The following is a 25,807-nucleotide window of genomic DNA, read 5'->3' on the forward strand; positions in this document are numbered from 1 at the left end:
TAATTCAGAGATTATAATAGGAATTTGCAATACACATCAAGATATATAAAAATTAACAGAATTTACTCACTGTTGTTAGTGAGATTATAATAGGAATTTGCAATACACATCAAACTAAATAAAAAGTAACAGAATTTACTCCAAATTGAAACAGAATTTACTGTGCGAGACAACAAAAAATTTATTATAACAGAATCTAATCCAAATTGAAACATCAATAAAATGATTTTTTTTTTTTTTCAATTTTTTGTTTGATACTTTTTAAAAATAACATTTAAGTCCTCGTCAATGCACGCATCAAATTTGTATTATACGGTATTATCTAATAATATTTCGTATTAAATACGTATATAATTTTGATTTTGAAAAGTTGAGATATATAGTTTTGGAACATAATGGGCCCATTAATTCTAATTATTTCATAACTAATTTAAAAATATGCTGAAGTAAGTCCCCCGTCAAGGACATAAAACCATAACCGTTAGATCAAAGATTTACGTCCTGCAAATTCATCTCCACCGTCGTTAGTTTCACCAATTTCATTATTTCTCTTATTTAATATTCTTTTCTTAATAATAAATCTCTCTCTTCTTCCGATATGCAGAGAGCATTATATGCACACAGTAGCAAAGCTCTCTCCAAGTTTCTGACTCACTTCACCTGCTTCATCGATTCGCCATTGAAGCTCTTACGCATTTATCATCGGCAAAACTTCTTGGAGTTATCGGAAAAGTTTCTTCATCAACGGTGGTTGAAGTATCTGATCCCTCTCGCTATGTTAAACTAGATTCGAACGTTTGTTCCCAAAGCCGAGATTCGCATTTCGGCTTCTCATTTCGAGGTAATGGTTTCTCTGGATCTGATTTGTGATCTATCGATTTCTCCTTTAGTGATTTTAGGATTTTTGGGGGTTTTTGTGTGTGTAAACTTAAATCTGAAGTTTCCGATTGATTTTGTTTTGGATTTCAGATTTCGTTTATGGAATCTCTGGATCTTATGTTGTGTGTGGGATTATACTTCCCTATATTGTAACTATCGAAAGAAAACTGCATCTACGGTGATTGCGGAGAGGAGAAAAAAATGGCGAAGATGATAAACAAGACGCTTGTACTTACATATATCTACTTACTAATCTACATTATTCTTTCTTCTGGAGTTATACTATACAACAAGGTGATTGCAGATTCTACTTTATTTGTTTATCTAGATCTTCATATAGTTTGTGGATTTTTTGCATGTTGTAGCTTGTATAAACTAGGATTTGAGTTTAGATACGAATGTTGTGTATATGAAATGAAACCATAGAGGAAGATCTTTGTGCTGTAGAGTAGTACTATTTCATAGACTTTGTTACTGATTATAGAGGCTGAGTTTAATTAGTATCTATCGTTTTTTGGATTTCTCTTGCAGTGGGTTCTATCTCCGAAATACTTCAATTTTCCACTTCCTATAACATTGACAATGATCCATATGGGATTTTCTGGATTCGTGGCTTTCCTTCTTATTCGGGTATTCAAGGTACAGCGATTACACTTCCATTTAAGTGAATGTTACATTTGTCCACTTGTTTGGAGTATGCTACATGCTCGTCTTATGCTGAGTACTCCTTATAATAGGTAGGTAATAAGTATCTTTTTTGTGATGTAGGTTGTCTCTCCTGTTAAAATGACTTTCGAAATGTAAGCCAGCTTACTGTATTCTTTACTTCATTTTTTTGGCATCTGTACTTTTCATAATCTCTTTCTTTTCTTAACATGTTTTCTGGACTCCAGATATGTGACATGTGTGGTGCCTATAAGCGCATTCTTTGCATCCAGTCTCTGGTAAGTCTTTGGTCCATATACTTGTGCCACATATTAGGTTTATAGATGCTCTCTGTCCTGGACTCCTAGTACTGTAAATTTCATATTCTGAGTTTTGACATTGCGTCATACCTGCTGTCTGAATTGTTTCTTGAGTATTCTTTTACTCCTTTTTACAGGTTTGGAAATACTGCATATTTGCACATTTCAGTTGCTTTCATACAGATGCTCAAAGCACTAAGTATGTGAAAACACAAATTCTTTTTTGGCTCAAAACCTATATTAGTTTCTGAACTCTGATCATGTTGCAAAGCTTTTTAACACATGAATATGGAATGACAGTGCCGGTAGCAACATTTCTTATGGCCGTTGTTTGTGGCACGGACAAAGCAAGGTGTGACGTGTTCATGAACATGGTGCTGGTGAGTGTTGGAGTTGTAGTATCCTCCTATGGGGAAATTAATTTCAATGTAATCGGCACGGTCTACCAGGTCATGGGAATATTTGCTGAAGCACTTAGACTGGTGCTAACTCAAGTTCTTCTTCAGAAAAAGGGCTTGACGTTGAACCCAGTCACCAGCTTATACTATATAGCTCCATGCAGGTACGCAGTCCTGACACAGCTCAAACCTTTCTTATTTAAATTTCAGCTTAAGATGAATACTTGTCCTAATACTTCGTCAGTTCGTTGACTTGATGTGACCTCGTGTTCGTGTTGTCTTATATTTTACTAAGTTGCATCACTGCATGCTTATTAAGACCATGTATTATTTCTAGCTAGATGCAAAGAATCTACTCTAGTGCACATTAAACTTAGGAATCTTTCTTGATTTTGTGCAGCTTTGTTTTCCTGTCCTTGCCTTGGTATGTGCTGGAGAAACCAAATATAGATGTCTCGCAGATCCAATTCAACTTCTGGATCTTTTTCTCAAACGCTCTCTGCGCACTTGCCTTAAACTTCTCCATATTCTTAGTAATCGGAAGAACAGGCGCTGTAACAATCCGGGTTGCTGGGGTTCTCAAAGACTGGATTCTCATAGCCCTCTCCACTGTCATATTTCCTGAGTCCACAATCACTGGGCTGAATATAACTGGATATGCTATAGGTTTGTTTCTTCTATCACAAAAAGTAATTGGATGAGCTCTAAAAGTTGTGCATTGTTAACTATCTTCTCCTTATCATATGTGTTTGGTGCAGCGCTCTGTGGTGTTGTAATGTACAATTACATAAAAATCAAGGATGTAAAAGCGATTCAACCAACCACTGACAGCCTCCCAGATCGAATCACGAAGGTACAGGCCATTAATCTGTTTACTGAATTTTACTTGTTCATTCACTAGCTCTGGAGAGTAGAAAAGGGTGTTCAATCCAGGTCCAACTCGGTTTGTCGTTCCTGGAATTGTAGTCACCAAAGTAAAACCTAATCTTATGTTGCATCACCTATGTATATTTATATAAGGATTTGGTCCAAATAATTGAGCAGGACTGGAAGGAGAAGAATTCGTCAGATGGGGGGAGCCCCAGAGGATTGGAGCTTAACGATGAAGAAGCCCCTCTGATAACGTCGCGGTTGTCGCATATTGGCCGGACTCAGCTTGGAAACCACACGGCAGTCTGAGAATGACCGTTATGTTGTTTCACTTCTCAGGTGAAAATGTCTTTTATCTCTTTTGGAACCCAAACAGTTTTAAATAGAATTTACCTCGGATTACTTAACATTGTTAGTTCTACAAAAAAAAGAAACGCAAAATTATTTGTAGGGTCTCTGAAAGTTATAAATGTTTTCACTAGACAGCGTAGCTCCGGACCCGGCCTTGGTCTACTCTTTATGATCCAAACAGTTCTGACTTCTGAGTGTGTGGCCCTGTATTTGATATTTTCCCTTTCTATATTAGCTGGAAATACTATAAATTTTGTTTAACTGATTTTACAAATTTGTGGATCATTATAATGTTCAAAAAACTAAGGGTAGAACATATCTATTACTATAATATGATTACCACTGGCTCCTTAGATGTCTTGGACAATAAAACGGATCTTATAAAATATATTGAACTTGGTATAAAATTATACAACATGTGGTCATAAGTTAAAGAATGATGATATATGATACAAAACTCTAATGAAAGCTCAAATTTAAATGACATAAACAAGCCCTCTTTCATGAAAGAATGAACACACACGCAACAGCAAGTGTAATATGCACCAAACCTTCCCTCTCGGCCCTGCCAAAAGGCTATTCTCTGAAGTACAAGAGCTTTCTCGATTGCGCTGGAGGAGCTAGTCCAGGGATGTCTCTGATGTCTTTGTTGTTTGGGTTCACGATCTGTGTTTTTATTTAAGCAGTGTTAAAACTTGCTTAAGGAATCATAGCTTTATTTGGGCCGTAATGAGAAAAGTTGGAGAGTGCAATGGTTACCTTCACAATGATTATAGCTATAACACCACAGACAATCAGAAACAGGAACGCCATTATGCATTTATCTGTAGCTACCTGTGACAAGAAAGAATTGAGGTTGAAAGGAAACGGTGATAATAGTTAGACACAATTTTAGCTTTTGCAGTGTCTTAGAATCTTATGTCCTGTGAGAGATCATACAAACCTGTCTTCCTATCTCTTTCACCAGCTGCGAAGCTTTCTTAAGAGAGAACTGAATTGTGTCTAGGTCGTTTACAACGCGGCCCATTTGATCCGTCTGAAAATATTTAGGTCAGCATATTTGGAACTACACCTGATAAGAATATCGAGAAGAGATGGTGAATGCTTTGTGTTACCTGTCCCTTTAAGTTAGATGCAGTTTGAGTGCCAACTTCGAGTGTCTGATGCACAACCTGGAAAGAAACACTGGATGTTACTAGAGACATAGCATCAAAGACTGAGTGAGATATACTTCTTTCTGTAACTTACCTGTTTAGAACGTTCAATAGCCTGGTCAGTCTCGTCCATCCTTTTCATTCCAGCATCGACAAGCTCTTGGTTTGACATTGCTACATATATATAAACGATAAAACAAGAGTCAACATAAAGTTCCACACTTTTTCCACAGGATAGTTCAAGGACAATTATTCTTGGAACACATGTAGATATTAGAAATCCAGCCACATATGATCCTCCACTAGAAATTTACTAACATCAAACCACCAACATAAACACATTAAAAGGTAAAGTAGGTAAACAGTTACTGTCATATATGTCTCTCCACTAGAAACTTACTGAAACACATCAAATGATACCAAACCATTAGCCAAAAGTGCAGGACTAACTATCCTACCCATTCTGATATATAGAAAACAGTTTAAGCTTCCAATGTGTCAAATTTTGGACTTTTTCTGGTTGCAGAAGAAAATCAACTGAATAGATGACATATTTAGACAGACTCACTTGAAGCCATTTGGACGTTTTCTTCAGCTGTGGGTTCACCGCTGACTCCAGCTCCAGTATCAAAAAGTTCAACTTTCTTGTTGCCGAGTGTATTCAAGTACCTGAAGTCACACAACAAATGGGAATGTATTAACACATACCGATCTATATCTCTATATAAAAAAACATACATTTGCTAAAAGGATTGGTATATGAGAAAATCAAATATAGGGACAGACAATGAAGCTCCTTGGAAGTAGACGTACTTACGTTTTTCTTAGTGCAACATAAGAGTTGAGTTCCTTAATCTGTCACATAAATCACTGGAAATATCAACAAGCAGATTTTGAAAAGACATAACAACCAGATGCTAGCGAGAAATTAAGGTAGATAAATCGAGAGATTCACACAAAAACACTCAGAATCTACATTGATATACCACTGAATCAACATGCTTTTCGATGGTGACCCAAAACTCAAGTGAGGCGAGAAAGCTGAACTTTATATTCCAATACTAACTTCAGAAATATCACACTAACACGAAGCTTAAAAAGTATCATGTCCTCCATAGATTTCATCAACACACAGATTATTATAAGTAATAAGAAGTAAACTCACCATAGATTGTTTCTCATCATTCAATTGCTTATTTACTTGAGGAGAATTTCGAGCTTCCCCATCTTTGAGTTCACGATCAAACTCCTTAACCAACCTAACGTGAAGCGCAGAGATTTAAAAATCGTTGATCACCAAAAAAAACTCTTTCCTACTCATGATTACACATCTCATCCATCTCAAATAATACATTTTCCCACAATGCAAAAACATAATCACCAATAGACTTACAACATTTTAGTTCTCATGAAAAATTCAATCCCTCATCTAACACCGGAAAGTTCGAGTAGTAAAAAAACTGATATCTTGGAGAAAGTGAATACCTTTTACAGTCTCTCATCTTCTCAGCAAGTTCTTCGAGTTGCTTGCTTTGTCTACTAGAATCCTTGATCTTATCCAACCTCTGGAAGCCATTCCTGCATATCAATGTTGAATCTCACTTTTAAAGAAAAAAATCATAAGACTTGTGCCTCAGATTCACTATCCCAACTCTTATTTTCTCGTCTGTGAAACTCAAATTCAATCTCCTAACAAATCTAGTTCCCAAAAAATCTATAGTCTTGTCGATAACGTACACTCGAATGAAAAATTGAAGAGATAGTTAAGAGAAAGCATACGCGAGGGCTCGGAAATGGTCACGGATTTCTCCGTGAATCTGCTCCAAATGAGGGCTCATCGGCAATTCAGACGCCATATCTGCCGGATTATTTCAGGCTCCGGCGATTGAAAAGACAAAACCCTAAGAGCAAACCCAGAAATCCTTCCCCCTCAAAAAAAAAAAACTTTTTCACCGCATCAAAATCATTCCCAAAGACTGAAAAGAAAAACCCTAATTTGGAAGAGAAGAAACTGATAAAAATGGAAAAAGATCGGAGAACGAAAACGCGGCAGAGCTTAAGCTCTCATCGAACGGAAAAAAGGAAAGAGAGAATTGAAGTTCAGTGCGAGGCTAATCTCGTAATTATTTGCTTATTTGAAAAAGTATAATATTAGTTTGATTATTAAAAAAAACAGAGAGATTTGACAGCGAAGCTCCACCATGTTTTAGATCATATATAGCCGTTTGAAGAAAAAAACTGAAAATGTCGTCCACATTGTGCTACACTCTGTCCCTATAGGACCTACGCAACTTTTCTATAAGCCATATTTCAAATATTTCCGGTTATTTTTGACATCTTAATATATATATGACAGTTAAAAACAAGCAGATTAAAAATATTTATTTTTAAAAAGTTCAACCAATCATAATAAAGACTACAGAATATAAATATTAAATAAAATATTAAAATAATATATAATTTTTGGGAAAAATGTTATTTAATACCTCAACTAACAAAAAATGGCCAAATTAACCGTGAACTCGTGAAATGGCCGTTTTAACTCTCAACAAAAAGTTGACTTCTGTTTTAACCTTTAAGTTTGCGTTGACTCGGCCTAATTAACCACCGTTAAAAATCCTTCTAACAGCGTAATTGACAGCCGTTATAGAACATCCGTTAAGGTGATACGACGACGTTTTGTGCTATCAATACGACGACGTTTTGTGCTATCAATAGAACATCCGTTAAGGTGATACGACGATCATTTCGAGCTGCCTCTACTCTATCATCATCTTCATCGTCAGAGGACAAAGGATCTGGAATCTTGTCTTCATCCCATATATCATCTCCGCCGTCATTGTCACTAGCTTCTTCTTCTCCATTAGCCTCTGGAAAATCTCTTTCCATGTCTAAGTTACCATCTTCTTCGACACCTAATCCAGCAGTATCATCTTCTTCTCTATTAGTATCTACTGCATCATCAACCTCATCGCAGTCTTCATCTCCTTGGACTGCACAGTCATCGTCTTCATCAAGAGCAGGAACTTCAGCCTCTAAATCCTCCTCTTCTTCATCTCTGATTCTCCTTCGTTTACTTCGTCTAAGTGGAGCACGAACTTCAACGCCTGATTCAATGTGAGCTTCCTCGTGAGCTTCCTCTTCTCCGCCACAAGACGTTTCACCTAAAGCTTCCTCTTCCTCTTGTCCAATTTCACGACGAGTTGATTCTTCAACTGCAACATCAGCTTCCTCTTCCAATCTATTTTGCCTTCGTTTACTTCGCCTAAGTGGAGAACAAACTGCGGTTGCATTTCCCACATCAACGGACTGACCTCGAGCTTCTTCTCCAATTTGATTTGCTTCTCCTTCCGGCATTGGTTCAACTGCATCGTGAGCTTCTTCTTCCAATCTGATTTGCCTTCGTTTACTTCGCCTAAGTGGAGAACGAACTTCGGCCACATCTGCCACATCAACATTTGATACTACATTCGCTTGACCTCGAGCTTCTTCTCCAATTCGATCTGCTTCTCCTTCCGGCGTTGCTTTAGCTGCATCTTGTGCTCCCTCTTCTCCGCCACAAGACTCAGATACCACATTCGTTTCACCCACAACTTCTTCTCCAATTTCATCTCTTTCTCCTCGCGGTAGTGCTTCAACTCCATCTCCCACCAAATTCTCTGATTCGTGAAGCATTGGAGATCCAATCATCATAACGACGCCATTCTTTCTAACTAATGGCATTTCAGAAAACGAATTGAAGCAATTAGGGTTTCGATTTTGATTTTGGGGGCAGGATTAGGTTTCGATTTGGGTTTAGGGTAATTGATTTTGTTTTGAGAAATTATATTCTCGATTTTGATTTCTCTTTAGCACGAAAACGGCGTCGTAAGACTATAGTAACAGATGCTTAACGGACTAAAACGGCTGTCAATTACGCTGTTAGAAGGATTTTTAACGGTGGTTAATTAGGCCGAGTCAACGCAAACTTAAAGGTTAAAACAGAAGTCAACTTTTTGTTGAGAGTTAAAACGGCCATTTCACGAGTTCACGGTTAATTTGGCCATTTTTTGTAAGTTGAGGTATTAAATAACATTTTTCCCTATAATTTTTATAGAAACTTGAAAACAACTTATAAAGTAAAACAAAAAATTTGATCTAAAACAACTTATATTATGAAACGGAGGGAGTATACTGATGTAATTACCACCTTAAAAAATGAATTGCTGCTATGAGCATCTTCATAAGGAGCCAGGTACATGAATTTAAAGAAGCTGTGTTACAAGAGCAGGACCGGTCCTGAACTAAGCTAATGAACTAACTAAAAATATACACAAAAAAATATAGTTTTTTGTACATAGATCCAGTGATCAAGAACATTGAAAATGTCTCTAGCATCCCGGATTCAAATATTTTAGAATAGGCTGACATAATTTCTGCTATTGGCTACGCTAAAAGCTCCTGTACTTGTGATGATGAGCCCAGCTCATTCAATAATCGCTCGTACAACTGCATCAACCGAAAACCATAAGTTATTTTGGGTCAAGATTGAATAAAAAGATCAACTAATGTTACAAGAGTGCATCATTACCTGTTTATATAGAGACGAATCGCCATGTGATTTTCTTAGTTCAACCACATTCAGGGACGGACTTATCTCGAAAACCTCAGCCGTTACCGATAAACCGCATTGCCTTTTTTGAGTGCTTTCTTCTTTGATTGCTTTTAACTGAAGCAACATCAGTTCAAGAAACACTTAAATTACTTAACTACAAAACCTCAAGCTATGTAGCATACAAGAGAAAGAAGAGAGCAAAAGATTCAAAAGATCTCACCTTTGCATGTTTCTTCTGTAAACAAAAGCCCATCTCCGTGAAAATCGTTTCGATGTTCTCCAACAAATCTTTAGCTAAACTATTTGACGTGAATCTTATCTGCCTCTCTGATAATTTCTGATCAGTGAACAAAGTAACAAACGTTTATTGAGAGCAAAGGACAATCTTGAAACAGAGTAAACGTGGACAAGAATGTATGGTTAGGTTACCTCTGTCTCAAAGAAACCTGAGAGGTCGAGAAACGAGGACATTCCAATCAACTGAAAAGCGTTGATAATGGTTGGAGAATCAGGGCTCTTCTCTTCTTCATATTCCTTCATCATAAAAACCTATAAAGACAAGACTTTTCGAGTAAGGCTAATGCTCGATCTTGATCCAAATTCATAGGAACCAACATGATGAGATAGAAATAGATTCTTACATCTTCTTGGATCAAGTATACATCATCGTCGTCATCGTAGTTTGAAGGAGTGTAGTCATGTTTAAACCAATCATGAGCCTTTATACCTGCGATTGTCACCCTCGTGACTGGATTAGGATCAAGCATTCTCTTGATCATAGTTTTAGCTCCCAGTGATATCCATCTAGGTATTGGGGGATCCCCTTTGAATATCTGAAAAGAACCTTTGAGTATGTTTCTTCAAACAGAAACTAAACAATCGAAAAAAGGAAAGAAAAAAGAGTGGTACCTTCCGGCAAATAACTGCAAGGTTTGCATCATCAAAAGGGAGACATCCCGTAAGAATAACATACAAGATTACTCCACATGACCATATATCTGATGCTGCACCATCATAGCCCTCATTAGCTAGAACCTCAGGCGCGACATAGTTAGGACTACCACAAGTTGTATGTAGCAACCCATCTTCCTATCATGTCAAAACCAAACAAAAGTTTGAAACACGTTTTGCTGATGTATATACAAGGTTTTGAATATATGGTAAGAACCCTATAATGTTGAGACAGAGCACTAAGGCCAAAATCAGTGATCTTAATGTGACCCTTTGCATCAAGAAGAACATTCTCTAGCTGCAAAACAGGAAACAATGATATCAGAACATGTGGCCAATCACTACAGAAAAAGTTTAAAGCTTTAATGGGTCAAGAAAACTTGTAAACATAAACCTTGAGATCCCTGTGAAAAACGCCCTTGTTATGACAATAGCTGACTCCATCAATCAACTGCTGAAACATTTTTCGTCCTTGTGTTTCCGAAAGCTTTCCTTTCGAGACCTAATAAGACATCAGAGCATATTTTTAGACTATAAAGATTGGTATATAAAAACCAACCTCTTGCTAACTAACAAAACCGTCACCGGAGCTAATAGGAATCTTACAATTCTGTCAAATAAGTCTCCTCCAGTGACACATTCCAGAACCATGTAAATCTTGGTTTTGCTAGCCAAGACCTACAAGTGAACAATAAAGAATTGTGCATATCAAGGATATTATAATCTGCTTAGGCCTTTAGGGATGTTTTTGAAAGAGATAGGAGAATCCTAAATTAGGAAGAACAAACGTGATATATCTACACTAAAAAATAAAATTCCATTGTCAAAAAAAAAAACGAGGACCAAGTCTCCGTTAATTCAAAATCCAAACCTTATTGGTTGCTTGCAAGATAAGTAATCGTCAATGTAGACATTCTGATTTTGAAATTTTTTGAAGTCAACCACTATCATTCCAGCAAATACCATTTGAAAATATTAAAGTGTGTTCACGTAATTGAAATGTAGAAAACGAGTTTTGAGTAAGATTTAACAGTTATCGCTTATGAGGTAAGCATGAAAAAGATTGGAATTTAATCCCAACGATAAGGAAATTGTGATGATGATTGCATTGCCATGGTCATTACCCCAAATGGGTCGATTTTTTGGGACCTACCTCATAATTGAATAGGTCATGGTCATCACATCTATTGTCGACTGCCAATGAATTAGTCAGGAGGACAAAGTATTTGAAAATAATTATTGTATACGTTACGTAGGGCTAATAAGCAACGTGAAGAGGCAATTGCGTGGTCACGAATAAAACTAGTTACAAAAAAACAAAACGAAAAATAATATATTAATTTACCAAAATGACGGTTAACTTTTTAATATACTTCTACCGTTCTACGCAAGCTAACAAAAAAACTTTCATAGGTTTAATGTTTGGTCTTTCATCAAAACATTATTATCGTTTAATCAAAGTATATCTCAAAAATCTGATACCAAAATTTGAATCGAATTCATATTGCCTCGAGCAGTAATTGAGTTTCTACATAAAATGAAGCATTACAAGTAGTATTATTACCTCATGTAATCGGACAATGTTTGGATGCTTCAAAACTTTGAGTGTTCGAATCTCTCTCTTAATCTATAAAAATCACAAAAAAAAATCAAGAGTAGGTAAGAGTTAAAATCCACCGTTAACCAAAAAGAGAAATAAAGATCGAAAATGGAAACCTGAAAAGAGACGTTAAGACGTGTGATACACGACTTCTCGATGATTTTGATGGCGAATGATTCGCCGGTAAGAGTATCTATAGCAAATTTAACTTTTGCGGAATTTCCCTCTCCGAGTGTCCTCCCAAGCTCGTACTTACCAACACGCATTCCCTTTATCACCATCCAATTTAGACTTCCGGATAAAACAGAGAATCAAAATCAATAGATGGATCAAAAGAGAGTATAAGTTTATGGTAATGTGTTTATATATATATATATATATATACAAGAACGAGATTAGAGGAGAAGAAGAGAAAAAGTGGCGGCTGAATATGGAGAGGGGAACACGCCACTATCTCTTTGCTTCCTCCTTCTCCCTTCTTCTCTACTTATTATTTTCTAGATTGATTGATTTTTTTTGTTTTGGATAACGAAATTTCCATAATTAACAAAATGAAAAGAACCTTCCTTAACAATTTTTAGAAACAGATAAAACGTTATCTATGTTTTTAGTTTAAAATTATTTATCCCATATATAGTCCATATGATTATTATGAACAGATATATGTCTTTTTATTTCTAGAAATATGATCAAAATAGCTATTTCATCATGTTTTTTTTTTCCTTTGATATCTTAATTTAGTGATATTAAACATTTTATTTCACTTTTATTTCCGACTCATAATGTATCCTCTTATATATTAAAAGAGAGTTTTGATGCTTATGTATATCAAGCCTACAATTATTCTCATCTTTTTTATTGTTTTCATTTATTAAATTCTACTATCCATCTTGTCAAACACTTTTAATTCTATATACTTATCCTTATTAACTAAACTTACCAAAATTAAATATCCCACATTTTTAAATAAGAAAAAATCTATATAAAGGTTTGTATATTAAATGCATTGTATTTTTCAATTGACAAAAATGTCGTTTAGGTTTTTTTGATACAGATTTTATACTAAATTTCAGTTTTGTCCCTGTGTTTCATAAAAAAATGTGTGAAAAAAGAAATACCAAAACAACACTTTTTATGAAACAAAGGAATTTTGTCGAAACAAACATAAAAGATGAAAGATAGTTGTAACTACCCATAGAAAAGGATTTTTGTGTTAATTCTTTATTTTTGTTTTTAAGTTTGGAAGTGATAAACGACAGAGCCAGAGTCCCATTAAAAACACTCCAAGATGGATGCATGTTTCACTCTCGATTAAAAAAATGAAAAATACAATGCTTTTGATAGTAAAATAATAGAATCCCAAATCAATAAGAAAACAAGACTTTTATAATGCAATTTTCCCTCTATCATTCGTTCTATTATTGATGATACTTTTTTGGGGGATCACATCCATTATTGTTGATACTTAAATAGTATGAAACTAGAAAGTAGCTACTCCTCCCTTTCATTATAAATGTAGTTTAAGATTTCTTCAAGCATATTAAGAAAACAATTAAATTATTGCTTTACTTTTGATTAATATATATATCATACTATTTTTTTCATTGGACAATACATTGAAATAGTAAGGATAAAACTGAAAATCTTACCAAATATCTACATTAAAAATACAAAACGACTTATTTTAAAATAAAATTTGAAAATTAAAACGACATTCGAAATAAAACGGAGGGAGTACTGTACATCTACGTTTAAGAAACTTAAGAAGTGATAATTAAGGTGAAGGAGTGGGGATTCAACCCCAATAATTTATGAGAAACATGACACAATTTCCACTTCTTTGACATATCTTTAATGCTTGTTTATTCTGCTTCCTTAGTTTCATCAGTTCGATCATATTGACTTCAAGCTCTTGGTGTAGCATCTGTCTATATATAAGAGATATTTTGCCTTTCTTGTTAGCAGATTCTCTCTGTTAGGATTCGAGAGATCTAACATCTACATTTTTCCATAATTGTTTGCTTCATCGACCGCCCCGACCTAACAATAAACAAATTAAAGCCTTAGGGCAAAAAACAATATATATCTTCAGCTAATTCAAAGCAAAGACGTTGAAATTGACACGACGAAAGGGCTATCAGAGGGATCATTGTAAATATCAGATCGAGAATCCAAGGAAGTCACGAGGCGGTGAAGGGAGGTTGGCTAACAGTTACATAATTGAGGTTTGTAATTAAAATTGTGTGAATAAAAGAAATAAGAGTTAGGGTTCTAAAAAGACTCTATAGATAGAGTTGAGGTTGATTTTGGCCATTTTCTAGATGTAAGATATATCACTCAAATCTAAATAGAAAGAAAATCTATATAATATAACAATCTCAATAAATATATTTGTATTGTGTATTGTGTCTTTATATCACCGTCTTTCGATGAAAATATATATAAACTACAAAAATATATTACAATTGAGTTTTTTTAGAAAATTGCAATCCAAAATAAATTTTTTCTATGGCTGCAACTTTTTATCGTAACTTTTCATAAACGAACTATTATAACCATTTAGTTGAATTATTGCAATATTTACTTTACTGGACAAACTATTGTAACTTTGGTTTATTCTATAAAACTTTATAACATTTAATTATCTATAGTCACGTCTCTTGGCGAAAATTTTATAAATTATAATTTTTAGTTACTAATATATATTTCAATAAAATTACAACTGTTTAACTGAACCGTTCCAATATTTGGCTTATTTGACAAATCATTTGGTTTTGTTTTATAAACCGTTGTAATTTTTAGTTTATTTGACTAACCACTGCAATTTTAGTAATTAATATATACGATCGCATCTTTGAGTATAACTTTTCTTTAATTTTTCTTATAATTTTTAATTACTAAAATATAAAAGTTTACAGAAAACTTGTTAGATTACGGTGAATGACAGAAATTCTACCATTTATTTAACAGAAAATTACCTAAATTGACACAAATGTAGTTAATAACAACTAGAATAACTCTCTATTTGATTAGAGAACTAGATTGACACAAATTTTGTGTATAGTAACCAAAAACCCTTGGTCTGATTTTTTCTGATATTTTTAGCATTTAAAATTAATTTTATTTTGTAAAAATAAAATAAAAACAAATAAAATAAAAAAACGTGAGACCCAAAAATAAAATAAAAAAATGAGGCCCACACAATAAGAAGAAACAAAATCTGACAACATAATAACATATGACTTCTATTGCTCCAAAACCCTAAAAGAGATTATCCCAAAAGAAAAAGATGAACAAGAGAAAAAACCCAAAAAAAAGAAATTAAAAAAAAGTTTCACGTTAAACAAAAGAGAAAGGAGGCCACGGTTTTTTGTAGAGAGGCTACGTTTTTTTAACAAAAACCCTAATGGTATCTCGATATTTATTTCTCTACGAATTAAATATATGGTAACTTGTTTTAGTAAATCTGTCATAACAAGCTAAAAAGAAACAAAAACTGTTATAACAGTTAGTATTATTCTATTACAAAAAATCATAGAAAAAGAAAAATAAAAATCGGTCACCATAAGGATTTCAAATTACAAATCTGTCGTAGCATAAAATATATTTAAGGTCATTCCAGCAATTTATTTTCTTCTTTATTAAATCAGCCATCAAACAACAGATTTATTGTAAAATAAATTTCTCTATCACAACATAAAACAAGTCTGTCATAACACAAAACATTATATTTTAGAAAACAAATTAGCCATCAAACGACAAATATTTTATAAAAGTACAAAAATCTGTTATAACATAAAATAAGTCTATCATAACCTTAAAAAAATCGGTTATCGTTAGGCGTCATTCTAGTAATTAATTTTTTGACAACAAATCTGTTACAATATGAATTTTTTTTTTAACAATTATAAAACTGTCATCACTTATCGTAAAAAAACATCCACAAAAATATAAATCTTTCAATTTATATGAAAGTCTGTGGTTAAATAAATAAAAAATTTGTCAGTCAAATTAAATCTGTTATAATTTATAAATCTGTCATGACTATCTTATAAAATGTCTGTCGACCAAAAAAGTATGCCATAAAAAAATCTGTCGCAGTTAAACAAGTCTGCGGAATAAAAATAAATCTGTCGTAACTAAACGATAGACTTTTATAAAATTGCTGGTATTATTTTTAAAGGGTATTTTTGCATTTATTTTATTTTCAACACGTAAGAAAAGGGTATTTAGACAAAAAAAAAATAACCAATTTAACTCCAATATTTTTTAAGACATTCTAGTAATTAATCTCATTATTTGGGTTAATCTAGTTTTTTCCATTTATTTAATGGTTATATCTTTTAGTTTTTTTTTTTTTTTTTTATAATCTCTACAAGCTCAAGCCAACGCATGCAGTACCTTAAAATTCTCTCTCTCACCCCAAATAGTATCATAACCGGAGATAGTTTTTGGGTTTGCTCAACAATGACACTAAAGGGAATTCAAGTAACCATTTATTTGTCGTCGAATTCGATACAACACAAGGATTCAAAGATGGCTATGACAGAACATGCAACCATATAGGCATTAACTACAATAATCTCAAACCAAAAAAAAGTAAAAATATTATTTAGTTTAATTAAAGAACAGTTAATTTATTAAATACTAAATAAACATTATACTGAGATATGTGATCGTATATATTAAAAATTCCAAAAGTTGTAATCGTGAAATTGAACTAATATAACATTTAGTTTAATTGACGAACCATTGTACTCTTTTCTATAATAATAGCATTCTGAATAAATTCCTTCTACTGTTGCATCTTTTTATCGTAATTTTCATAAGGTTATTTTTATTTTCAATACCATTGTATATTTAAATGAATTGTAGGAACCGTTTAGCTGAACAATTATAACGTCTCATTTTTAACGAATCATTGTAAAATATAACTATCAATAGTTTCGTCTTTTAATATAATATTGTAGCTACATAAATTATTATTTTTAATTTTTAAGTATTAAATCTATTTAAAGAATTTTTGTAACCGTTAGTTGAACTGTTGCAACTATGAGTTTATTTGATGTATCATTGCAATTTTTTGTTTTGTTTTATGAAAATTTGTAACCTTTAGTTTATTTGACAAACTATTGCAGCTTTTGTTATATTTAATATATACTATCGCATCTCTCGCTCTTCATAAATTATTAGTTTATATGCTATTTTTAGTTACTAAAATATATATTGATTTTTTCGCAAACACTTAATTGAACTACTACAACATTTAGTTGAAAAAGTTGAATAAATTGGACTAATTATTGCAACTTTTTTGTTTATTTGACAAACCATTGTAACATTTAGTATTTATTATATTTATAGTTGCATATTTTTTTTGTAGAGATGTATATATATATAATGAATTGTTGCTACCGTTTAATTGAATTAATGCCACTTTTTATATTATGAATATTTGTAACCTTTAGTTTATTTGGTGAACCGTTGCGTCATTTGATATATTTGATGAACTGATAAAATGTTTAGTATATTTGATTAACTGTTGCAATAGTTGTTCTTTATAAATGACTTTTATGGGTAATAATTAAAGACAAATACAATCAGAAAAAAATCACTAAATAAAAATATTTTTGAAGAGAACTCGAAGCATTAAAACACTTTAAAAATGATATTGGTGAGATTATGTCGGTCCATAGTAACCATCATCTCTCTATTTGAAGGAATCTCTTCTAAGTTCTAAGCGTTTGTCACAAATTGAGTTTCTTAATTTTCCCTTAATCAACTAACCAACTAGGTTTGATATCAAAGTGATATTAGTAGATTTTATCAAACTGTTACCTGGATCGTGTGAAATAAGAGTAGTACCAAATGCATTACTACCATTTTTTATAAAAGTAGTAGTCCCAACAAATACCTTTAAAGATTTTATTTTTTTGAATTATATATCTTTATATCTTATAAAACCATATAAATAATTGAATCGAGTCTCCGAGTATTGAGAAGTACCTTATAAACCTTATAAATATTTTCAAGTTTAGTGTAGGGCATTTATGAAAATGTACAGCTAAGTGGAATAGTTTTTGAAAATATGTACATTAAAAGGGAAAATGTCCCTTTTTTGTCAAGGAATTTTTTTTTATAAAAATGTTTTAGAGAGTCACATTTCTTTCTGTTTTTAATTACAGATATTTTTTATGTACCTTTTAACTATGAACGTTCATTTACCACTCATATGTTTTCAACTTTATTTATTGTTAATTTGATAAAAACATTATTTCACTTATACATACTAATTGTTTGAAAGTAGTAAACATATATATTTTTTTAAGATTGACTTGTTTTTAGAATTATTAATTTAAAAAAATACTTATGAAATTTAATTTTATCACTTTCCTAGAAATGTTTTCGGACTGTCTCATTTTTCTTATAACTTTTTGTTATGTATTATTTCACTGATAAATATTTTACATGAAAACAATGTTTTAAACATCGTATTTTAATCAGAATTCTCTTGTTTTACATTTTTATTCATAAAAGATGTTAGTATTTCAAATTTGAATTTATTATTAGAATTTGTTAGAATTTATGTAATATGTCAAATATTTGAATTCATTATCATAATAACTTAATATTTCTTTTTTGTCGGCCATTTTTCATTATAAAGCCCAAAGACAATTACAGAAGGATTAGTTTAGTAGATACAAGCAAGTAAAACGGCCCATTTAATCATAATTGAACACGTAAATGTTAGGCCCAACTATAATTAACTTAGAAACAACAAGTGTACAAGACGTGTCTACGCTTGACTTTGTGTCGTGAATGTGAGCACCGCCGTCAATGAGTCGCCAAACATCACCGAGAGTACGATCAGCCGCTGCCAACCATCCATAGAGCGATGTGTATCCGCTTTCCTTCTACCGATCTCTAACCGGATTGAGAAGTAGCACAGCTTCAAAAGTTTTTCTGAAATCGCCAATTCTGAGGAGGCTCCACCACCGACTACATCCACCTTGATGTAAATCTAAATCCAATTATGTTCTTATCTTGAGCAATTGGAGGTGATGAAGATGTTAATTCCTCAAGCAATTGGAGAGACAGAGAAGCTTTGAAGAGAATCAGTGAAAACAATGAAGCGCCAAGGAATTGAGATCGAAACCTCGCTAAAGCGAGTTAGATCCGGATATTATCGGTAACAAAAGTCTAATGATATACGTCAGAATAATAACTTAATATATAAACACAATCAAATGTACTTTTGCAATACAAATTTTTTGTTGAAAAAGTTCCCCGGCAACATCATGGGGGCTTATAACCTAGTGTTAAAATGAGAGAAACACAATTATCCTATTCTTTTTGTTTTCAGTTAAGTGTCATTTTAGAATCTAAATTTTGTTTAAAATAATTCTCGATTTACATTTTGAATATCATTTTATGATAAAATATACATTTTTATCCCTAGTGATTTAACGTATTGACCAATAAATTTTTCTGTCAAGTATATATATATTTCTGTCAAGCATATTATTAAAAAGGTAAAATTGATAAAATGATTTTTTTAATATGTGTGTCAAAACCTTAATTTGAAAACAGATGGAGTTATATAATACGTCGGTAATTGCTACAAGAGCTTGAAGTTAGCGTAACGATCAGATAGGGTTTTTTAATACATTTGAAGAAACAAATTTTTTTATTTTTTTTTACGACACATTTTATCACCTGAGCATAGGTAAAAATCAGAGTAATGGTATCTCCAACTAGACTAGACGCAACAAAAAAAGATTGCTAGTTAGGGAACAGAAAAGGGAAGATGGCTAGACATCATCAGACCTAGAAAACAAGAAAGCTAAAGAGAATTACTAGATTTTGGCATGTGGGTATTCGGGTCGGGTTTTTCGGATTTAGAAATTTTGGACCTGTATGGTTATATTAACAATTTTGGGTCGGGTTCGGTTTGGGTTTACTTTGGGTCCGGGTAATTTTGGTATTACCTATAAATAACCAAAACTATCTCGGGTTTGAGTACTACTTACCCAAACTTTGTCCAAATATACCCAAACATACATAAAAGTACCCATAAAACCCGAAAAATCCACAATTATAACAAGTTTTTTTTCTTAAGACAATAATATAAAACAAGAAGTAAACCTTGTTTTGAACTTGTTCCAGAACTCAAATCATTAAACAAGTCACAGATTCAAGTTATTAGTGCATATATGTCCTCATATGTATATATATGTTCGGGTAATAAAAAGTACCCACGAGTATCAGATTCGGTTCGGGTAATACCCGATACCCACAGTTATTTGAAAACAAAACCCGATCGGATAATTAGCCGGAACCGAAATAAAACGGATTCAAGTATTTTGGGTCGAGTTCGGTTCGGTTCTTCGAGTTCGGGTATTATGCCCCAGGCCTAAGAATTACATCGGGATTCTCACACTCGTCATGCTTACGAGGACGAGCCTTGTTGTAGTTGCAACTTTTTTCCGTTTACTTGGTAGTACACCAATTAATTAGCTTCGTGTTATAAATTGTAAACTTTATTTGGGCCGCATGTATCCACATCTTGGCCCATTACTGAATTAGGGTTTCTTTGTTTTCTTCGACCTAACTCCGCCGCTTTTCTCTTTCTCTTCTTCCTTCATATTTATATACAACCTTCTCTCACTTATCTCTAACTCATCCTTCTCTTCTATGAAAATTCCATTGTTTCTGCCGAAGCTTTGATCAGTACTTCTCTTTTGCTTGATCTCGGTTTTTGACCAGTTTATTGCGTCGATCAATGCATTGAAAGTGACTACATCGGGGTTCCGATTTTTTTTGTTCTTCATATGATGAAGCGGAAACAGTAATCAACCCTGGTTTAGTCACTTTCACTGCATTAATCAATGCATTTGTAAAAAGAGGGAAAAGCATTGAAATTGTGTAAGGAGATGGATATGATCCGATTGTTTTTATCTGTTGTTTATCAATTTACTATTATTCACTGATCGATTTGATTTAATTAGATTTCGCATGATGTGTTTTTGTTTTGTTCAATTGTTATTTTTCAGATGCGAGAAAGTTTTTAAAAGGATAAAGTTCACTTGAAACAAATAACAAAAAGTAAAAAAAAAGACATAACCAAGAAAAATGATTAGGAGGAGGTTTGTATACAGGTCAACTAGAGTTGATTATATTTGTGTGAAGTAGTCTATGTAGTAATGTTTTAAAGGCATCAGATTTCACCTTTTTCTTGAAGTACATATTTGTTCAGTACTAATAGTACTAGAAAAAGTTTGTCACCTGTTTTTGTATAAAAATGTATTTGTTGTACTTTGTTTGAGATTGCATCATTTGAATCTATAAAGTGTAATCATGCAGTAGTTCCTTTGATCTCTCGTGTCCAAAGAATGTTATTTTTGTACATTGACGAATGGTTGTGCTACATCACAAGAGAAGAAGAAGACAACATAGTGGTAGACTGGTAGTCATTAACATAAGGAATTTAAAGGCATAACAAAAATAACCTACCAATCTCCATCCAAATGCTATGTATCATACGCCGTCTTCTTGTTATGGACCCATATTCATTTTTGAAAGGTTACTGTATTGCACAAACCACAGATGCAGCTTCTTTTATGGTCTCAATTGCATGCATTAGAGCTACAATATTCAAGTCTTTAAGTACATGACGCTCTCACTCTGATCTCTGATCCATAAACATCAAACTAAATTGAGTAGGCACAAATTCACCCTTCTTAGGAACATAATGGTAATGTATACCTTTGATTTTAATCTCTCTAATATCATTACTTTGCAGATCACAACAAAGAATGTACAACATATCAAACAAATAATCTGGTGTCATTATAACCTTGCCACTTTGAGTTATACCTTTTAACTCCAATCCAATCTAACGTTCTTGACCAAATGCAGCGGACAAGGTTGCAAAACCAGAGTTTTCGCCAACCACTCCTTTGTCCTGACATCTTCTAGAACCCATAAATTCACTGTACTCTTGTCTTCAAGATCGGTATGGTAAAAAACAGTTACTTTTCCGCCATATTCTATAAGACACACCTTCTTGATGGCTCTATGCAGGCTCACATCTTCTTCCCTGTGAGGTACTCGATCATTTTGAATTCTTCATATCCGATGTCGAAGCTCACAACCATATAATTAGACGAATCAATCCAAGCCAGGTAATGTATAACCCCATTCAATGATAGTCCTTGTCTAAGAGGAAGGTGAGGATAAAAGTCCACGGGAGGCAAAGTCACCTTTTTCCACGAACCTCCAGGTTTTAGGTCAAAGACCCAATGGTCTGATGATAAAATAAAATATCCGACGACAACTGAGCAGAGTAACTTTGTACTGTTCGTTAATAGGGTAATGTCCAAAATAGTAACACCACTTCGACCTTTCTGGAGCCGAGGTTTTGGTTTTTAATTTTATGGTGGGCAAGGTCACAAGTTGTCTGGTGGTAGGGTTATACATTCGCGGTTTTTTCAAAAATGTGTAGCAGATGAAGCCACTAAGTTTTTGTAAGATCTTGCCTCCCCTATCTCGGATGGTCAACAACAAAGGAGGAAGATGGACTAGTAGCGGATGGAGCTAATGATAGGATTTTAGAGGGACGGTAGTCCTCGAAATGTGATACACAAATGTAAATTCGTTGAGATGGGACCTTAATGAAACGACTGGTAAAGTATGGACTATGGAGAGCGTATGATAGATGACCAGAGCTTTGAGACGCACTTGAATCCATTAGGGTTTTAACAGGGAATCTCGTAAGAATCTCTGTCACCACATCCGTTGGAATCTCCAGTAGTGCTTGGCTTCGTCTTCTTTTCTTCTTTCTCCACTGTTGGATCACTGTTAGACGAAAAGACAAACCCATCTCAATCCCCACCCGAGTTTGAAGACAGAGTCGTTCAGTCTTGGGGAGAAAGAAATCGCGGTGATCTCTAGGGTTTTGAAGATTGATACGAATTTTGTAATTCCTCTTTAGAAACGGCGCCGGTTTAAGTGATAGTATTTTCATATGACTTACGTAACAAAACTCTTCAACATTGTCGTCCAAGAACTCCAAGTTCGTTAATTTCAAATCAAGATCAGAAGACCTCACAATAAAAAAGTTCATACAAAAATAAATAAATTGTTAAGTTCGTGTTCCCAAAGAATGTTTCATATACATTGACAACCTGTTGTGCACCCCCCTTCACCATATCTAAGAGAGAAACACAAAACAAAACACACTTACTGATCCATGTAAACGGAAATTAAAGACAAAACAATCATAGAGGAAACTTACCAATCTCTCCATCCAAACGCTATTATCATCGCCGCCTTCTTGTTATCGGTCCAATGTATTAGTTGAAAGTTAGTGTCATTGCTGGTCCTCGGTCTTGAGTGATACCATTTCGCTTCGCTGTTGTTGTTGCTGATGTAGAATCAGATGGTTTTTTGGTCTGAAATTGCTTGGAAGCCATCGATATAGCCGTTCTGGCAAGAATCTAGCAGACCAAGGGTTTCATAAAAATCAAGCTTCATTGATTATTGGGAATAATATAGCAAACCAAAGAGATCGGTGGTGACTTACAGCTCCAGTCTCTCATGGATTGCTCGACGCACTGAGCTGTTGAAACCATAGGCTATTGAATTGAACAAGCCCTGAAAATACAACATTCAGAACATCGACTCGGGAAGAGCAAAGATGATCTATGGCGAATTTTATAACTTATTTATTTGATAGGTTTGCTACCATTAGTGCAGCTGTCCCAACGTCAAGAACTGAGAGCCAGAAGATCTTATGCCCTGGCTCGATGAAATCATGGATACGGTTAATAGTGCCGAATGCCCATGATCCTATTAGAATGAGTGGATAGTATCCCCATCTGTTCAACACCTGTGGTTTCAGGAAACAAGCAGTGAGGTTTTAATGATGAAATCCAGCCACATGATACAGAACTAGTATTGGCAATAAAGACAGACCTTTAACTCTGCTCTATTATCAAATTGATCGACTCGGTCTGACATTCCAACTGCCATCTGAAATTAACATTGCCATTTCAGCACACAGCCAAGTGTATCAGTAACGTTTGTGAACTACTTTCAGAAGACAATGTTATTAGAGATGAGAGAGTTACATACACGTCTAGCATTTCTTAGCATCCGTATCACTTGGAAGTAAGTAAACCCATTGTAAAGAATGGCTCCCCAAAGAGGAGCGTAGAAAGTTAAAAAATGAACAGCCTGCAAAATTCAAGAGGTGATATGAGTTCCAGTAACGAAGAATAAAATACTAGTCTACATTCATCTGGCCCAGCGTTGCAACAAAAAAGTTCAAATGCCTTTTGATAGGCATTGAAATCTTTATGCTCAACTAAGCATTCTCACTTGCCTTTCCCTTAAGACCAGTTTGCGTCCAGCACCATGGCCCCAAATGTGAGTGGTTGTTACCAAAAGAACGTATGACAGTCACAACCAAGGAAGTCCCTGAGAAAAGTAACTAAAATCAGAGTCTTACTAAATCACCAAAGAAGATACTAACACATTCTAATCCTTAACCCTAGGTGGATATAGTAACAATTGAGAACCGAAACCCACGAGTATCATTTTACATACCCCATACATACAAATGAAACATTGCTTCCAAATCCTCCACATCAGTTTTATGCTTGACAACAGTACGATGAAGAGTGAAAGCAATTGTAGTTGTCCACAAGAACGAAGCAACGCAGAAGAAATGAGTAGTGTAGCCTTGTGCGTAACAAATGAACCCCTTTGAAGGATCCCTACAGTGATCAAGATGTAACAATCATCTTATCAAAATAATCTCAACAAGATTCACCAGAACCAATAGTAGTAGATAAACATACCCAACGATTAGGAAGAAACTGCAAAGCATATCCTGCAACAATTAAAAACATTGCCATTAGTCAGCAATAGAGCTCGAACCCTCACTACTCATCTCAGAACGCAATGGAACTTAACGTCTTAGCGATGTAACAATTCACAGTGAGAATAATCGAAGAAGAAGGAAGCAAAACAGTACATAATCCTAGATCTAGCACAATCAGCGAAAGGCAACAACGGGAAACTTACAGAGAGAGCAAGGTAGAAGACGAGCTTGAAAGAGAATTTTCGAAGTTCTTTGAAGAGGCAGTAGCAGAGAACGATGAAGGCTGAGCCGACGAATGAGAGACTCGAAGCGCCGGTGTTAATCGCCGTAATAATGCTGCGATCCCCGGCAGTTAAGCCTCCGCCGGCTGTGAGAACCGCCGACATTGTTATATGTGATTCCAAAACTGATCTGAGAGATTGAATTGACGATTTCCGCTGTTCGTGTTCGTCGTTTCCGTCGCGTGGTATCTTCCCCGACGGACGTTGCGTGGTGGGCTAACCTCTTACCCGGGTCGGATCGGTCGGGTCAAGTCGTGTCTTTTGAACCGGACTCCTCGTAGTGCACTTCTTTAGGCCCAGCCCAATGATTTTGTTAAGCATTAATTCATATATGCTATATTAATTATTAAAAACATTTATATGATGTTATTTACATGTCAAGTTATCACATATTTTTGGAAAATTTTAATTTTATACATGTATGAATATTTAAATTATACTAGGTAATAACTTATGTTATGCACATGTAAATATTATACTATTTAATTTTATAATTAATCTTATTTATAGTATACTCTATATAAAAATAAATATATATATATATATATATATATATAATATTATAACAAATTATGTATACTATTGTTTTTAAATAAATTATCTACACGACTATACTATCAATCACCGAGCACAAAAATACCTAGGCATGGCCTTCTGACCCGTTTTGCCCCTTTCAAGTAAATGAATTTTGGACTTGTTATAACATATAAAATATGATTATTTGCTAAATAACTTGATTTGGCTTATTACTTGCTAAATAATTTGATATTGCTTGTTACTTGTAAAATAATTGCAACTTGAATCGAAAAAAAATCTCATATACAATAGAAATTACAAAACATTCAAAGTTTCAAGCATCCTAAGCACAAAACATTCAAATA

At 33.9% G+C, this 25,807-nt stretch overlaps 4 protein-coding genes, 1 non-coding gene and 2 pseudogenes across 14 annotated transcripts; 2 read left to right on the forward strand and 5 right to left on the reverse strand.

Annotated features, from left to right (window-relative positions):
- Positions 1–577: 577 nt before the first annotated feature.
- Positions 578–3,810, forward strand: AT1G48230 (nodulin MtN21 /EamA-like transporter family protein). Of its 2 annotated transcripts, NM_103720.4 has the most exons (10): positions 578–841; positions 970–1,173; positions 1,411–1,518; positions 1,648–1,679; positions 1,773–1,823; positions 1,982–2,043; positions 2,145–2,406; positions 2,643–2,908; positions 3,001–3,095; positions 3,287–3,810. In NM_103720.4, the coding sequence occupies exons 2-10, from the start codon at positions 1,081–1,083 to the stop codon at positions 3,419–3,421; spliced, it is 1,104 nt and encodes a 367-aa protein (NP_175257.1). In that variant the 5' UTR covers positions 578–841; positions 970–1,080; the 3' UTR covers positions 3,422–3,810. The 2 variants fall into 2 exon arrangements, with proteins under 2 accessions (NP_175257.1, NP_001322119.1); NM_001333314.1 differs by having other exon boundaries at positions 1,411–1,679; positions 3,287–3,702.
- NPSN12 (Putative plant snare 12) lies at positions 3,805–6,923 on the reverse strand. Of its 2 annotated transcripts, NM_103721.5 has the most exons (10): positions 6,397–6,923; positions 6,103–6,195; positions 5,783–5,876; positions 5,435–5,472; positions 5,186–5,286; positions 4,712–4,791; positions 4,579–4,635; positions 4,407–4,499; positions 4,223–4,297; positions 3,805–4,129 (listed from the first exon to the last, which is right to left on the reverse strand). In NM_103721.5, the coding sequence occupies exons 1-10, from the start codon at positions 6,471–6,473 to the stop codon at positions 4,040–4,042; spliced, it is 798 nt and encodes a 265-aa protein (NP_175258.2). In that variant the 5' UTR covers positions 6,474–6,923; the 3' UTR covers positions 3,805–4,039. The 2 variants fall into 2 exon arrangements, with proteins under 2 accessions (NP_175258.2, NP_001323414.1); NM_001333315.1 differs by having other exon boundaries at positions 3,824–4,129; positions 6,103–6,863.
- A 352-nt stretch (positions 6,924–7,275) lies between these two features.
- Positions 7,276–8,340, reverse strand: AT1G48250 (annotated as a pseudogene; the record flags this gene model as incomplete). Its single annotated transcript has 1 exon — positions 7,276–8,340.
- Positions 8,341–8,702: 362 nt separating this feature from the next.
- CIPK17 (CBL-interacting protein kinase 17) lies at positions 8,703–12,258 on the reverse strand. Of its 5 annotated transcripts, none has more exons than NM_103723.4 (11): positions 11,879–12,223; positions 11,727–11,789; positions 10,769–10,840; positions 10,557–10,664; positions 10,380–10,460; positions 10,121–10,300; positions 9,853–10,044; positions 9,641–9,760; positions 9,432–9,548; positions 9,188–9,325; positions 8,703–9,105 (listed from the first exon to the last, which is right to left on the reverse strand). In NM_103723.4, the coding sequence occupies exons 1-11, from the start codon at positions 12,041–12,043 to the stop codon at positions 9,043–9,045; spliced, it is 1,299 nt and encodes a 432-aa protein (NP_175260.1). In that variant the 5' UTR covers positions 12,044–12,223; the 3' UTR covers positions 8,703–9,042. The 5 variants fall into 5 exon arrangements, with proteins under 5 accessions (NP_175260.1, NP_001320279.1, NP_001320280.1 ...); NM_001333319.1 differs by having other exon boundaries at positions 8,781–9,105; positions 11,316–11,789; positions 11,879–12,258; NM_001333318.1 differs by having other exon boundaries at positions 8,781–9,105; positions 11,034–11,789; positions 11,879–12,258.
- Positions 12,259–20,501: 8,243 nt separating this feature from the next.
- Positions 20,502–20,674, forward strand: MIR161. The gene has a single exon (NR_139842.1). It is a non-coding gene; the product is annotated as a microRNA ath-MIR161 precursor (primary transcript).
- Positions 20,675–21,438: 764 nt separating this feature from the next.
- Positions 21,439–22,641, reverse strand: AT1G48268 (annotated as a pseudogene). The gene is made up of 2 exons: positions 21,870–22,641; positions 21,439–21,834 (listed from the first exon to the last, which is right to left on the reverse strand).
- A 128-nt stretch (positions 22,642–22,769) lies between these two features.
- On the reverse strand, positions 22,770–25,237 carry GCR1 (G-protein-coupled receptor 1). 2 transcript variants are annotated; one of them, NM_103724.2, is made up of 10 exons: positions 24,849–25,237; positions 24,623–24,654; positions 24,369–24,538; positions 24,145–24,239; positions 23,895–23,996; positions 23,736–23,792; positions 23,506–23,649; positions 23,344–23,414; positions 23,056–23,257; positions 22,770–22,971 (listed from the first exon to the last, which is right to left on the reverse strand). In NM_103724.2, exons 1-9 carry the CDS (start codon positions 25,029–25,031, stop codon positions 23,131–23,133), a joined length of 981 nt encoding a protein of 326 aa, NP_175261.1. In that variant the 5' UTR covers positions 25,032–25,237; the 3' UTR covers positions 22,770–22,971; positions 23,056–23,130. The 2 variants fall into 2 exon arrangements, with proteins under 2 accessions (NP_175261.1, NP_001321802.1); NM_001333320.1 differs by having other exon boundaries at positions 22,770–23,257.
- Between the last annotated feature and the right edge of the window lie 570 nt (positions 25,238–25,807).

The sequence above is a fragment of the Arabidopsis thaliana genome (assembly GCF_000001735.4).
Source record: "Arabidopsis thaliana chromosome 1 sequence".
In the NCBI taxonomy this organism is placed as follows: domain Eukaryota; kingdom Viridiplantae; phylum Streptophyta; class Magnoliopsida; order Brassicales; family Brassicaceae; genus Arabidopsis; species Arabidopsis thaliana.

Coding starts and splice junctions, on each gene's coding strand:
- AT1G48230 (NM_103720.4), top strand. CDS start 1,081: ATGGCGAAGATGATAAACAAGACGCTTGTACTTACATATATCTACTTA. Junction 1,174..1,410: donor GAGTTATACTATACAACAAG/GTGATTGCAGAT, acceptor TTTCTCTTGCAG/TGGGTTCTATCTCCGAAATA. Junction 2,407..2,642: donor TACTATATAGCTCCATGCAG/GTACGCAGTCCT, acceptor GATTTTGTGCAG/CTTTGTTTTCCTGTCCTTGC.
- NPSN12 (NM_103721.5), bottom strand. CDS start 6,473: ATGGCGTCTGAATTGCCGATGAGCCCTCATTTGGAGCAGATTCACGGA. Junction 4,792..5,185: donor AAACGTCCAAATGGCTTCAA/GTGAGTCTGTCT, acceptor ATATATATGTAG/CAATGTCAAACCAAGAGCTT. Junction 4,130..4,222: donor TAGCTATAATCATTGTGAAG/GTAACCATTGCA, acceptor ATAAAAACACAG/ATCGTGAACCCAAACAACAA.
- CIPK17 (NM_103723.4), bottom strand. CDS start 12,043: ATGGTGATAAAGGGAATGCGTGTTGGTAAGTACGAGCTTGGGAGGACA. Junction 9,761..9,852: donor TATACTTGATCCAAGAAGAT/GTAAGAATCTAT, acceptor TTGTCTTTATAG/GTTTTTATGATGAAGGAATA. Junction 9,326..9,431: donor TACAGAAGAAACATGCAAAG/GTGAGATCTTTT, acceptor ATGTTGCTTCAG/TTAAAAGCAATCAAAGAAGA.
- GCR1 (NM_103724.2), bottom strand. CDS start 25,031: ATGTCGGCGGTTCTCACAGCCGGCGGAGGCTTAACTGCCGGGGATCGC. Junction 24,240..24,368: donor GTTTCATTTGTATGTATGGG/GTATGTAAAATG, acceptor TACTTTTCTCAG/GGACTTCCTTGGTTGTGACT. Junction 23,258..23,343: donor ATCCATGAGAGACTGGAGCT/GTAAGTCACCAC, acceptor TTGGTCTGCTAG/ATTCTTGCCAGAACGGCTAT.